Genomic DNA, 12979 nt, shown 5'->3' on the forward strand with positions numbered 1-12979 from the left:
ATTGATTTTTCTACCCATGAATTCCTTCCTTTTTCTAAAAGAAAAAATAACAAAAGAAACCAAGTCATCAAACAGGCCTTTAAGGACCACATTACTTGTTTAAACAAGCGATTTAAAACTCACAAGACAGTTCCAAGTATTTAGTCCAAAAATGAAGTGTAAGACCTATAGATATTCAACCTGTAATCAACACAGAAATACTGTTCTTGCTTTTCATATCAAAGGTGTTTCACTGTTCTGGCTTTTCATATCACAAACCAGACCCAATAATTGTCACAGAGTACATCACAAAACCCAAGACAAGATACAGTTGTCATGGTAAAGAAACCCAAATGACCCATTGGAAGAGATGACAAAACTAACATATCAGCTATTTCTAAACATCATTTATCTTCACTGTCTTGATCTTGACTCTGCTCGTCTAGCTTCATCTGGCGTTGAAGGGAACAGCTCTATGTACCGTGTACCAATCAATTTGTTGTCCCTACACATGGCTTTCTTGGCCTCCTCAGCAGAACTAAACTCAACATATGCTTCTCCAGTAGCTTTTCCATCATGACGATACCCAATATGCACTTTGTCATCTGTCAGATTAAAGTCTCCAAAAAACTTCACAATATCTGACTTCTTCACAGAGTAAGGGAGGCCTCGCAACTTCAGCACCTCAGTATACTCCAACTTATCCTTGTCAAGAGATCTCTTTGGACGAGGAGGCGGCGTTCCATGATAGTCATCATAACCACCATCATAATGCATCTCAGCAGCTATAGCATGATAATAATCCTGCTTTTTGCACCTGAAAACTTCCACATATCTCCTTCCCATGTTCTGCCTATCTCTCTGAAGAGCAAATTCAGCCTGCACAGGAGAAGCAAAGACAACAAAAGCCTCCCCAGAAAACCGTCCACCTTTGCTTACCAGGAAAACATCCACAATGTCCAGCCCAGCAAAGAACTTGAAAATGTCAATATCTGTGCAGTCGAATGGAAGACCCCTCAGACGAACCACAGGAAACACAGAGGACTGATATCCACCGCCAAAGCCATAACCGCTTGAACCGCTGCCAACTGCGAAGTAGGGATTCGATTCCATCATTCTTGGTCTCTTTGAGCCGATCTCGTACCCGTCCGAAACCCCCCCGCTCCCCAACATTGCCCTTCAATTATTCATACCCAACAAAAAGGAGAAACCCCCACTCAACCTTGTTAATAAAACCAAACCCAACCCATGATGTTCCTAAAAACCTAGAAGTCATACTCCTATTTTGCCTACAAACAATTTATTCATACTTAAAGCAACCCACCTTTGAACAAAAAAACACATACTCATATACACTTACCTATAAAAATAATAACACAAATACAACCAGAACAGGGAATATTTGAAATGAGAACGCAAACCTATATTAACCATGATTAGAATTGCATCTTTATGCAAAATAAGATCCCCGAAACATCTATTGATATGCCACATTACCAGGGCAAATGACAATTAGCTGACAACGTAACAGATTAGGCTAAATGTGAATCATTGTGCAGGGAGCTCGTGCAGGTAACTTAGTAACTAAAACCTGAATTTATTTTATACTTGCAAACCTGAAACACTTTTTTTTCTAAAATTTCATATAAAAATTAACTAAAGAAAGCAATCAGTTATTCACAAGTCAGGACCAAACAAGAAAAAAGAACAGCTTAAGAAGCTTCATGCATAGGAAATTGATTAATGATCTCCAAAAAAATCCCAAAGTTTGTTACAAAATTGACAACCACCCTAAATGCCCAAAGAATGTAACATATATAATTACATATATTTTTTTCCTAATTCTAAACTAGCTAATGGGCCTGGGAAAATAGGGAAAACAAACAGCAGGTCATTTGTTTTATTGATTTCATTCAAAAGCTTTCGATACCTTTTGATTTAAAAACATGGAATCAAAACCAAACCCAGGACAAGCTGATAAAAATCACAGAGGAAAAACCAACAATCAGATAAAAATCAAAGAGAAAAACCAACAAAGAAGAACCCCCCCCCCCCCACAAAAAAAACTTGTACCATACCACAAAAACAGGGCAAACATGATATATAAAACAATAAAATTTGACATTTTTTAATGTTTGTAGCAAGATTCTGAATAGGTTTTCCGTTTCCGTTACAACATAACTTTTATTCCCTAGCAGTCAATCCTAAGGAAAAGTCGAACTAAACCTAAATCAAGCAGCAAACAATTAAAGAATTAAACCTAAATCAAGCAGAATATACAGATAACCCAGAAATCAGATTCCATGACATACATCAATTATTAATCCCTTCGTAAACCAAAAAAAGAAAGAAGCAAAGCAGCCCACTACATAACGATTTTAATCCACAATCACTGACATAACACATAAAATATCCAGAATGAACCAAAAATCTGGCTTAGAAGCTTACCCCCTTGATCCGTACATGGCTACAGAATCTTCTTGCGAAGTCCTCCTCCGGAGAGAGCAAAAAAAACCCTAGAGAGAACAATCACGCGCGATGACACTGATCGTAATTTAGAAATATGCCCAGCTGGCGAATGTGATACTGTCATAAATACCTGTTCCCGTTGATTCTCTGGTCATTTACATAAATACCCTTATAGCTATAACACATAATTTAACACATAAGGGTAATTTAGGAAGTAACTAAAGACTGGAGACAAGGTCTTTCTTCCGTCTCACGACACCGTTTTGAACGGTCAAATAAGGAAAGTAAATACCGTAGTTCATCAAACGTGTTAATTCTTGGAAACACATAAGTGTATTGTTATATTTAGGAAAGTTACCCATTAAACTGAGCCTGAGAAATCTTTCTGACCTCTCAAACTTGGCCCAACAGTTTGCCTTTCACCCTACTATTACTACATATAGATAGTACACTAATCAACAAATATTGCTCCGTCTTTTTTCAGTTGTAGTTTTGCTCTGCAGTCTCTCCTTTCTTGCGTGTAAGAAGAAATATCGTTGACAAGTAAGAACTAGAAAGAAGGCTTTCAACTTTCAAGGATGGTGGCAATGGCTACCAATTCAGAAGAGGAGAATCGGGGGAAGGAAGACAAGAAAAACAAGCGCATTCATCCTACCATGAGAGCCAAAAAGCAGAGTTTCAGGAAAAGAAAAGACTGTGTTCTGAAGAAAAGTATGGAACTCTCTGTTCTTTGTGATATCAAGGTTTGTGCTATTGTCATTGATGCAAACGGGAAGGTTGAAACTTGGCCAGAAAACAAAGATGATCTGATGAAAATTGCTAAGTTGTACAAGGATTCTCTTGATAGGAAAGATGGCTGTGATAAGAAGAGGGTTGTTGAAATTGAATGCGGGCAGGAGGCTACCTCAGAAGCTGCTGATCAGCATCAGATCATTTTGCATCCGCAGCATGAATGGGAAGATACTGAAAGTTGGATTGAGGGATTCCTGACTGACATAAATGATCCTATGAACGATGATATGCCTGCCTGCTGCCCTGTATCAGGATTCTTGTGATGGAAAAGATGGGAAGGAGGCTAACTCAGAAGTTGCCGGTCGTCAGCTTATTTCACATTCCCAGCACGAACCAGAAGAAATTGATAGTTCCATCGAGGGATCATCAGCGGACGAATTCTTGAGTGACATCAATGACCCAATGAATGATAACATGCCTGCTGCACTGGTTGCGCGTGACGACGAACAAGCAATGGAACCAGGAATTGTGGATGATCAGATCAATCCCTGGTATTCCTTTGATGATCGGCAAAACATTGACGAGTGGCTCAACGCACTGCTAAACTGGAACAGTTTTGAACAGGATGCTCTAGTGCTTGATACACTTGATACAAGATTTTTGGTGTAATACTACCATCTGATTTGCATGTATCACATTAAAAATTTTTGTTGCTTCAGATTATTTGTTTCAGGTTATTAGTCATAATCTAACTTTTCCTTTGACTTTTAAATATGAAAAGTATATAAATACAATAGAGGGATAATTGTCAATATATATATATATGAACAGGTCAAAGCAGATTTTGTTTGGTTGACAATTAAACTACATCAACTTAAGTACTATTTATGATCAGTGTGGGGAGAATCTTAAAAAAAAAAAAAAAAAAAAATCAAAGTGCGGGGAGAAGGCTATGGAGTATATATATCGTCTCCCGTAAATAATTAAACTAGGTTTCCGAACTTGCTTTAATTTGATATCTACAATACCAAACAAGATTTAGAAGAACTTCGTCCGAAGCAATTTACCAATACACTGAATTGTGGATACGCATAACGGTGAAAAAAGAAATACACAACAAACTCAAATTTCTCAAAATAAGCTTTGTATCTATAACCAATTTCCTGCTCTGCTTTAGAACCTGAGACCTTGCCCGGCCGCCTGCTCAGCAATTCTACTTCAATACTTTTCGGCTGATAATCTTGCTAACCCTGGAAGAAACTATTAGCCAAGGTATAATCCCAACCTGAAGTTGTAATAGACAAGTAATCAGAAACCTCATAAAGGTAAAAACCTAACTGCATTCATGGACTAAACAATAATTTTCATTTCCACAACCCTCTGTAACCTGCCTGCCCAACCCAGGAGGAAAGACTGGAAGTTAAAGATGCAAAGAAATGACATCGAACAGAAGTGTGACAAAGAATGAAAAGACTAAATCGAGCTGCAGGTGTAATTAAGGATTGAGTTGATGACTTATAATACAGGATCGAGTATAACTCAAAAAGCACAGGAAAAAGTTGAAGTATATGTGACAGACTGGTAACCCTATGGCGAGGCAGCAAGCATCTTGATCAACACGCAGCCAGATAAAATTTATGATTCTAATAGACCATGCTTCGAACAATATACTGTTAGTCTAACGGCCATAGATGGAGAAATTTATTGCTCCCATGGTCACAAGAGTTTTATGCATATACAACTATCCACTCTTTGCATGCCCTCCTAATGCCTTAGAAAAAGTATTCCCCACAGCCTTGACAGGGTTCAACTCAAGACAGTAAACCGTGAACTTAAAGCATGCATCAGACACTAATGCAATTCTACTTTCCAGATATTGTACTGTATTTTAAGGCCACAATATGAAAATTACTCTATTTACCATGACATTGTCGTTTACAGAACCTCCAGCCCTCCACGACAAAATTTTACCTGAAAGGAAAAGAAGTATTTCACCAAATCAACGTTGCACTTAATTCATCAACCAATAAATGGATGTTATTGTCTAAATATTCAAACATGTAGGAGCAAATTAATTCTTTTTGAACAAAAGAGGTGATCAGCACATTTCAAATGCCATTTGGGTGTAAATTGCAAATGCTATAAAAAAAAATCGGCATAAGAGTATTTACCAAAAGGTTGCACAAGTCTCTCAGATATGGCAGCTACAGGGATCCTCCAAAACCAAATAATCAACACAGCATATGTAAAAACCTGTAACAGTTAACTGGTTACCAAAAATTTAAGACCTCTTAGGCATCAAATTCTTCATCTATGAAGTATTACCTTTACCATCTTCAGGACCTTTGCGTGTGAGTCGTATGACGATTTCATTACATTGCTATGCATTTCTTGAACTGCATACCACATAAAGCAACACATCAGCTTCCCATTACTCAAGGAACATCATATCCGTGCGTCCTTTAAAAAATAAGCAATGCAGGCTACATTCTAAGTAAAGGAAAAATAACGACTAAAGTAGCCCATAAATATAAAAACAACAACCAACTAGAAGAAAGAACTCAGGATGTGATTAATTCAATGAGATTACTTGGAAACTGGTTATGCAAGAGAACAGAGGCAAAGAAAGGACGAACAAGTTAGTCTCATCATTGGCCTACTGACACCTGAACAATTTTCCCTAGGCCTACCGTGTGTTTTATTGGTTAGTCCCAAGATACCATATCAGAAACATTCAAAAACTTCATTCTAACAATTTCAGGTTCATAATATATATTTGGAGAACCAGCAGAAGAATGAGAAGTAAATGTGTTGGTGAAAACCTCAGAATAAACCTCGAAAAGTGACTTCTGGTCAAAAGGCTGACTTTAAAAGCCTAAGGTTCCGATGTAACACTTACACCTACCCCCCTTTCCTCCAACTAAAAAGAAACACTGGACCTACTCCATAGCAGAGACATAGATAGAATTGTAACTTGTGCTGCAATCCTAGCCAAAGCCTAGTAGGCCACATTGTCAAAGGTTCCATGAGTCCCAGGTAGTATTTAACCAAGAAAGCTTAAAAAGATTTGTATAAACGAGTCCCCAATAATCAGGTGATGTTTTGCAGTGAATTAGAAGGCTCTCAAAACCTGCTTCTGACTTCAGGGTGTACTGAAATATCAGATATTTCACCAAGGCACCTTCTTTGGAAAGAAAAAGAAAAATAAGCAGAGCTCAAGTTAAGAGGCAGACTCTTTTGAAGAGAATGTTGTAGAAATTCTGGAGTATTGTCCACCTTGAAAACATCTGATTTTGAAAACTGATAAAGTAATTCCTTATTGCCCATAAGAAGTGACAAGAAACCATCTGTGTATCTCTGCATTTTTCAGAAGTTCAAAAATCAGTTTATATATGTTTGTTATTTTCTACCCAACTGGAAGAAAACAATTAAAAGACAGATGCCTGGGGATCTATAAAGCAGGACCACAGAAGCAAGATAAGTCAATTGTCTATCTCTGTCGTATCTCTACTTCAAAGGGAAAAGGATTAAATAAGAACATAGCTGACAGACATATAAAGTTCAACCAATTGCATACCTTTCGTTAGCTCCTTCTCCTTAGCTGCTGCCATCCTCCTGAGTTTTGCAGCTTGTGCAAATGTTGAAGGCCTGAAATAAACATAAAATAAGAGTTCCACCTTGTTATAAGTACAAGGAATGAGCACCCAATACAAAACAACTTCTACAGGACACAAACGCCAAAGAAACCAAAAAGACCGAAAAAGGGAACATGTGCAATAACCCTGGAGAAGTGAGGGATTCACCCACCACATGGAAAAGAAATTAAAATTTATTAGTAAATTTATTAGTTATCAGAACCATAAGAGTCTTGAACCTCCAACTGCGACCATCTGTGGCAGTAATATTAATGATAGAATGTGCATTAAATTTCAAACAGAAACCATGCGTTCTAGTGTGCATTAAATTTCAAACAGAAACCATGCATTCTAGAGTTTCTGTTGCCAAGCTTTTTATAAGCAAAAGTTGGTCAGATAAAACTATTCTTCTAAGCACCTACACTTTTTCAATAGAAGTAAATTGGTTCAACGATCCTTTAGCAAACTAAACTTTCATGCATTAAATTTGAATTATCATATGCATCATTTCATACTTAGGACAATAGGTCTAAAAACTCAAAAGAGAAGGGCATTAGAAACACAATGAACTTAAACCAACTGAGCCTGCTTGCAAAGCGGATTCATGATACAAAATAAGCACTTACTAGGTAGTTAACCACAAGAAAATAAAGATAAGTGCGATCAAAGGCCTGTTAAAGAACTCCTAATACAAAAGCAAGGTTAGAAGCCGACCACACTGGGAAAGAACTCATTGTACCAAACTGAAAGGAAGCAGTAAGCAATACTAAACCACATGGGCAACTATCAGGGACAGGCAGCAATAGAAATGATAGATTTATGAAGGTGAATGAATAAAACTGAAGTAGCAGAACGCACTGACGGTAACCCACCATCAAGTTCACATAACAAAAATCTCATGTACGTTTATGGGTGACTGCAACAGTTTCTCCATGCTATCCCGCAAAGCAATCAAGCTAAGATATAAATCATAAACAATCAACTTGAGTCTCAAAATGCCTATAATCAAATATCTAATAACACTTGCAAAACAAAATACAACCTCAAAATTTTGAAACTAAATATTTCTTCACAAAAATTCAGACACCAAAAATGCCGAAATTAATCAACCCTATAGAACTATTAAACTAGCAGTACAGCATCTTAATGAAAAAGCAGCCCTCACCCTGAATAGGAATTAGCTTCCTTCAATAGCTTCTTAATCTCTTCCCGCAGCTGAAGCTCTTCATCAGTCTTAATTCCTTTCTGGATACCAATATTTTTGGGAAAAAATGATAGCATGATCAGGAAAAATTTTAAATTAAAAGTGTCAATTTAGCATAAATTTCTTCATAGCTTAACACGTAAAGCATAAGGTCATTATCAATAGCAATACGAATAATATCATCCCTAATTCATGGTCTCAACTTTTGAGAAAAGAAGACAGTATATTAATTTGCCAGCAGTTAATGCTTACCCAAAACAATAGAATTCGTAAATTTGATTTGCTAGAAAATCACTAAAATTGCATACCTTCTTGTTGAGTTCGAGATATCTGGAGAGCAGCTGGAAAACCACAACAATGAGGAAAACCAACGGAGCTGCCAGAGATTTTCCATGTTCTTCCAATCCTTCCGCCATTTCTCTTTCGAATCTATTTATTACCCCAAAAAAACGCCTAGATTTTTAGTATATTATAAATAATTATTCTGGTTTTGCTTACTCGATCAATTACCATGACGATCAGGATCCAGGAAGATGGAATTTCTCGGTTCCTTTTTTCCCCCCCTTCAACAATTCCTTTTGATACGGGGGCTGGGTTTACCTACAACTACAAGGCCGAGGACCATGAATTGGACCAATCGACGCGGAGGTTCGACCGCTCTGGCCCAAAGAGGAGCTTCAATCCCTTGAACAAGAGAGTAATAATTAAGAAATTTTTTTATATAATTCAAATGGATTAATATTTTATAGACCAACTATGTACAATAATAAGCTTATAATGCATATCATATATACATATATATATAGTTTATATTTTAACTTCAAATTATGATTAGTTATCATATATTAAAAACTGACACTATATACACACTATAACATTAATTATAATTTAAATTGCATTATATGTTTTTTGCTCACTAATATGAACCATTTCCATAAATTTATGAGGAAAAAAAAAAAGAAGAAGAAACTCCCGAACAGGTGACTAATTTTTATGGAAAATTTCTATACTAAGCCACAATATGACTGAAGACAAAAAAAAAGTAAAGAAATAATTTTAGATGCCTCCCCCGAAGTTTTTCACAATATCACTCAGTTCTCCTAAAGTTTTAAAATTTCACTTGCCTCCCTTGGATTAACATATCATGTAACATTTTAATTCCTTTGGAGGAAATACATGAAAGGTAAAAAACTTTATTCCAATACTACTCTTATGTTATTCTACTTATAAAATTTATAACAACAATAACAAATAAAATAAGGTGTAAATTTTATAAGGTGTAAATTTCTCGATGTAAACTATTTAATTTAGCTATATTGGAACAAAAGCAAAATTTACACCTTGAAAAATTCACACATATGAAGATATTATTTTAGTTTTCAATACAACTTAAACTACGCTATTAATTAAAACATATTTCCCCCAAAAAAATCTTGACTTTCTTAATTATAAATGTGCACGGAATTTTTTAAGATGTTAATTACTCACAAAAATCCTGCTAAATGGTTGATTTTGATTAGATTTAATTTATCCATGCCATTTGTTGTCCTACCGTGACCCTAATGTAAAAAAATATGGACCATTATTAGCTAGCGATCTATATATATATATATATATTTTTTTTTTTTTTTGCATTTTTTGGTTAAATAGTTATTAAGAGCAAGGTAATGTTGTCAAATTGTGACATTTGATAGGAATATTTAGTCTTATCAAGTTGACAAATGAGATAAGTGAGATTTTAAAAATTTTAAGGGAGTTGAGTGATATTTTGACAAACCTCATGAGACATATATAAAATTATCCCTATATTAAAATATGGCTCAACTCCTTAATTTTAGAAATTCCATATTTATGCCTATCATTCAAAAATATTGTGATTTTAAATCATTTTTTATAAGTAAACTCTTTGTTGCACACGCATGCATGGTTAGTGGGTAGATTTTGTTATTGGAATTTTGCTACAAGGAATTATGCTCTGTAGTTTTTTTTTTTTCTAAGAAACAATTAGGCCCTTACATCATTTGCATACGCACTAGTCAAGCAACTTAATTGCTAGTGATAACAAAAAAAACCCTATTAAATAACACTATGCTAATATGCGTTTACCTATGGAACATTTTAGTTGGAATAGTTAAATGTAGCTTTATTAGGACTTAAAATACGTGGCCCCGAGTTTTTTTATTTTAGTAATATTTTATTCTCTGTGTCACTCCGGTAACTTTGGCAAGCCGCTGGTTTTATGGTTATTTATTTAGGGAGCCTTAGAACATCAGGGCAGGCCACTGTTTGAGATTTGTACACATATTTATTTTTGTAATTGCCAAATCTTGAGATTCTTTACAAAATTTGTTTTGTTTGATCCGATTTGATCTAGCATCAGCATAGACACTGTTTAAAAATTATAAGATCCAGTAATGCATCGATTTGTACGTTATTTGTTAGAGTTTGGCTAATTATTTCAATATCAATTATTTTTATTTTTATTTTTGAGTTTTACGTGTTCCGGCTCATCATTCCAAATACTTTTTGCTGATCATTTATCACTCCATGTGAAAATTCTTCGACTCTGTCAATAAATTTTTATATATAAAAAAAACTTGGTAGAAAACGCATAAGAGCTGTTATTTGATAGGAGGTTATTTGAAATATTTATTTGAGATAATTACTGTAGCATTTTTTGTGATGTAATATATGTGAAATAAAAAGATGGTTGAAAATTGTGTTTATGACGTAAGTGAACAAAAATTTGAAATTTTGTTTGCAAATCTTCCTATCCAAACAAACTCTCGAAACAATAGACTTGAAAAAAAAAAAACTCCGCTACTTCTTTTTACCACTTGAAGAGTAACTTTCGCTTTTTAAAATAATAATAACAATACTAATGGGCTTGTTTGGTACGTGAGGTTTTTCCACGAGTTTTTCTTCCGCAAACTCTTTAACCAATCTAACTACCGTAATTTCAAAAAAAAAAATCAAAATTTTTAAAATACACACCTCAACTACTCAAAAAACAAACCAAAAAAAATTCTTTCTTAAAAAACTCACCACCCAAATAGATCTTTCTTTTTTTTTTCTTTTACCTTCCTGTACCTTAGTCTCACGATTAGCACATAAGGGGGAGAGAGAAGGGGTCCAATGAAGCGGGAACGGTAGATGAGAAAATAGAAGAGGGAGGGAGGGAAAAAAGAAAGATAGGGACTCATCGGCGTTGAGGACCGGGAGGAATGGGGTGGTGGCAGGTTGGGGGGATTATAAAGGAAAGGAATAAGAAAAGGAATAGGTAGAGGCAGATAAAAAACAAAAACAATCCTTTTTTCAATCCTTAAAAAGTTTTTCTACATTTTTTGCACTAAACTATAGTAAAATTTTTAACAAACACAAAAAAAAAAATCGCATGCCAAATAAGTTGCATTGATAGAAGATTATTTGAAATAATGTTGTGTTGTGAAAAATCTAAATCGTAAGTCATTTTTCAACAAAATAAGTCGCATGGCGAGATTTAACAATCAAAAAATATATGATTTGTTAAGTCAAAGGACGGGGACGGAATGTAACCGTAAAATGCTACGTGACATTATTATTGAATATGCAGCACCCCATAAAAATAATTATCCCCACTTTTTTATTAAAAAAATAAAGATTCAAAATTCAAATACTAGTAACATTTTTGAGTTATAAGTATATCATATTGTAAATGGCTTTAACAGATGTTGGTTGCCACTTACAGATGCTAAAGGTTTTTTTTTTTCCACAACGATAACATTTTTATAACCGATTCTATTGTATTTTAAGAGGAAAATAAACCTAATTGACAAGCCACGAAAAGTAACTAATGGGAGGCCACCCTTAACATCCCACACACAACCAAAATTTGAAGTTTTGGTGGTGACCAACAGAGATCAAATGGCGATTGGCACGTATGCTCAAGGCCAGTTTTCATACACTTGAGAGTGAGATCAATTGAGTTAAACTTTCTACAGTTAATGCATGCTATGATTAATCATATATATATTCATTTCAAAATGCAACTTTACCATATTTCAGATTAAGAAATATGTACTGATTTTGTTAGACAACAACAAGTGCCTTTGCCTTCTGGATGACATTTTTAATTATGATGTCTTAGGTTTGGTACATTAGTACTGTGTACCTGTGTGTGTGGTAAGCGTCAAGTGACTTAGAAGTTGCGATGACATCAAGTACATTTCAAGCTTAACATAACAAGCAATTGCAAAGTTTAACTTAATACTATGAGATAAACATAACAAGCAATTTCTGTCTTTAAAAGCTTTAATCATTTTTTGTATAAGAGGCGGTATGAACGGTTAATCCTATCATTTAAGATTGTGATTAACTGACCAGTATATTGTAGTAATCGTTTTAATTGAGAAAAAGGTACTATTATTGGCGTACAAATAAACCGAAGGATAAATGTGGGATTAATTGACTCTACCAAAACTTGGTACGACACCAATCTTGTTTGTATCACCTAATCTACACACGGTCACATATTAGATACAAACCTCGCTTTAACCAGCAGATTACCCTAATATGTTGAAAACTTGTTTGTTAAAATTTTTGGACTTCCTTAATCAATCAAATAAAATTCAATCATTATGTAATCTTTTATTGGAAGGGATTTCAACCTTGTAAGTGAGAAAGTTAAAGTTTGTTTGGATTGTTATTTTCTAATGTTTTTGTAGAAATTATGCTATAACTATTTGACGTATATGAAATAAAAATATAATTTAAAAATGTAAAATTTTTGTGGAAAAAGTGTGTTTGGATATCTCATTTTTTCAAATAAAATATTTCACTTGTATCATAAACACATATTTCAACTTATTTTTTGACATTTCTAATATTTTTTTTTATCTCAAATACATTGCATCCAAAAAAGTGTTACAGTAATTATTCTTGTTTGGATTAGCTGTTTTTTTGAGATATTTGTTAAAAAAAA

General features: G+C 34.6%; 3 protein-coding genes across 4 annotated transcripts; 1 reads left to right on the forward strand and 2 right to left on the reverse strand.

Moving 5' to 3' along the window:
• Positions 1-181: 181 nt before the first annotated feature.
• Positions 182-2521, reverse strand: LOC113778270 (heterogeneous nuclear ribonucleoprotein H2). Of its 2 annotated transcripts, none has more exons than XM_027323611.1 (2): positions 2428-2521; positions 182-1156 (listed from the first exon to the last, which is right to left on the reverse strand). In XM_027323611.1, exons 1-2 carry the CDS (start codon positions 2442-2444, stop codon positions 394-396), a joined length of 780 nt encoding a protein of 259 aa, XP_027179412.1. In that variant the 5' UTR covers positions 2445-2521; the 3' UTR covers positions 182-393. The 2 variants fall into 2 exon arrangements, with proteins under 2 accessions (XP_027179412.1, XP_027179414.1); XM_027323613.1 differs by having other exon boundaries at positions 182-1268; positions 2428-2511.
• Positions 2522-3026: 505 nt separating this feature from the next.
• On the forward strand, positions 3027-3849 carry LOC113777996. The gene is made up of 2 exons (XM_027323232.1): positions 3027-3417; positions 3512-3849. Exons 1-2 carry the CDS (start codon positions 3027-3029, stop codon positions 3847-3849), a joined length of 729 nt encoding a protein of 242 aa, XP_027179033.1.
• A 268-nt stretch (positions 3850-4117) lies between these two features.
• On the reverse strand, positions 4118-8699 carry LOC113778029. The gene is made up of 7 exons (XM_027323277.1): positions 8328-8699; positions 7981-8060; positions 6758-6828; positions 5506-5576; positions 5352-5433; positions 5102-5151; positions 4118-4465 (listed from the first exon to the last, which is right to left on the reverse strand). Exons 1-7 carry the CDS (start codon positions 8433-8435, stop codon positions 4394-4396), a joined length of 534 nt encoding a protein of 177 aa, XP_027179078.1. The 5' UTR covers positions 8436-8699; the 3' UTR covers positions 4118-4393.
• Between the last annotated feature and the right edge of the window lie 4280 nt (positions 8700-12979).

This window comes from Coffea eugenioides, chromosome 7, assembly GCF_003713205.1.
Source record: "Coffea eugenioides isolate CCC68of chromosome 7, Ceug_1.0, whole genome shotgun sequence".
NCBI lineage: Eukaryota > Viridiplantae > Streptophyta > Magnoliopsida > Gentianales > Rubiaceae > Coffea > Coffea eugenioides.

Bases quoted from the DNA above. Each gene is read 5' to 3' on its own strand.
- LOC113778029 (XM_027323277.1), bottom strand. From the start codon at position 8,435: ATGGCGGAAGGATTGGAAGAACATGGAAAATCTCTGGCAGCTCCGTTG. The intron at 5,434-5,505 runs GTAATACTTCAT...TAACTGTTACAG, and splicing joins AGGTCCTGAAGATGGTAAAG to GTTTTTACATATGCTGTGTT. The intron at 4,466-5,101 runs GTAAATAGAGTA...TTACAACTTCAG, and splicing joins CTGTAAACGACAATGTCATG to GTTGGGATTATACCTTGGCT.
- LOC113777996 (XM_027323232.1), top strand. From the start codon at position 3,027: ATGGTGGCAATGGCTACCAATTCAGAAGAGGAGAATCGGGGGAAGGAA. The intron at 3,418-3,511 runs GTTGGATTGAGG...GTGATGGAAAAG, and splicing joins TGAATGGGAAGATACTGAAA to ATGGGAAGGAGGCTAACTCA.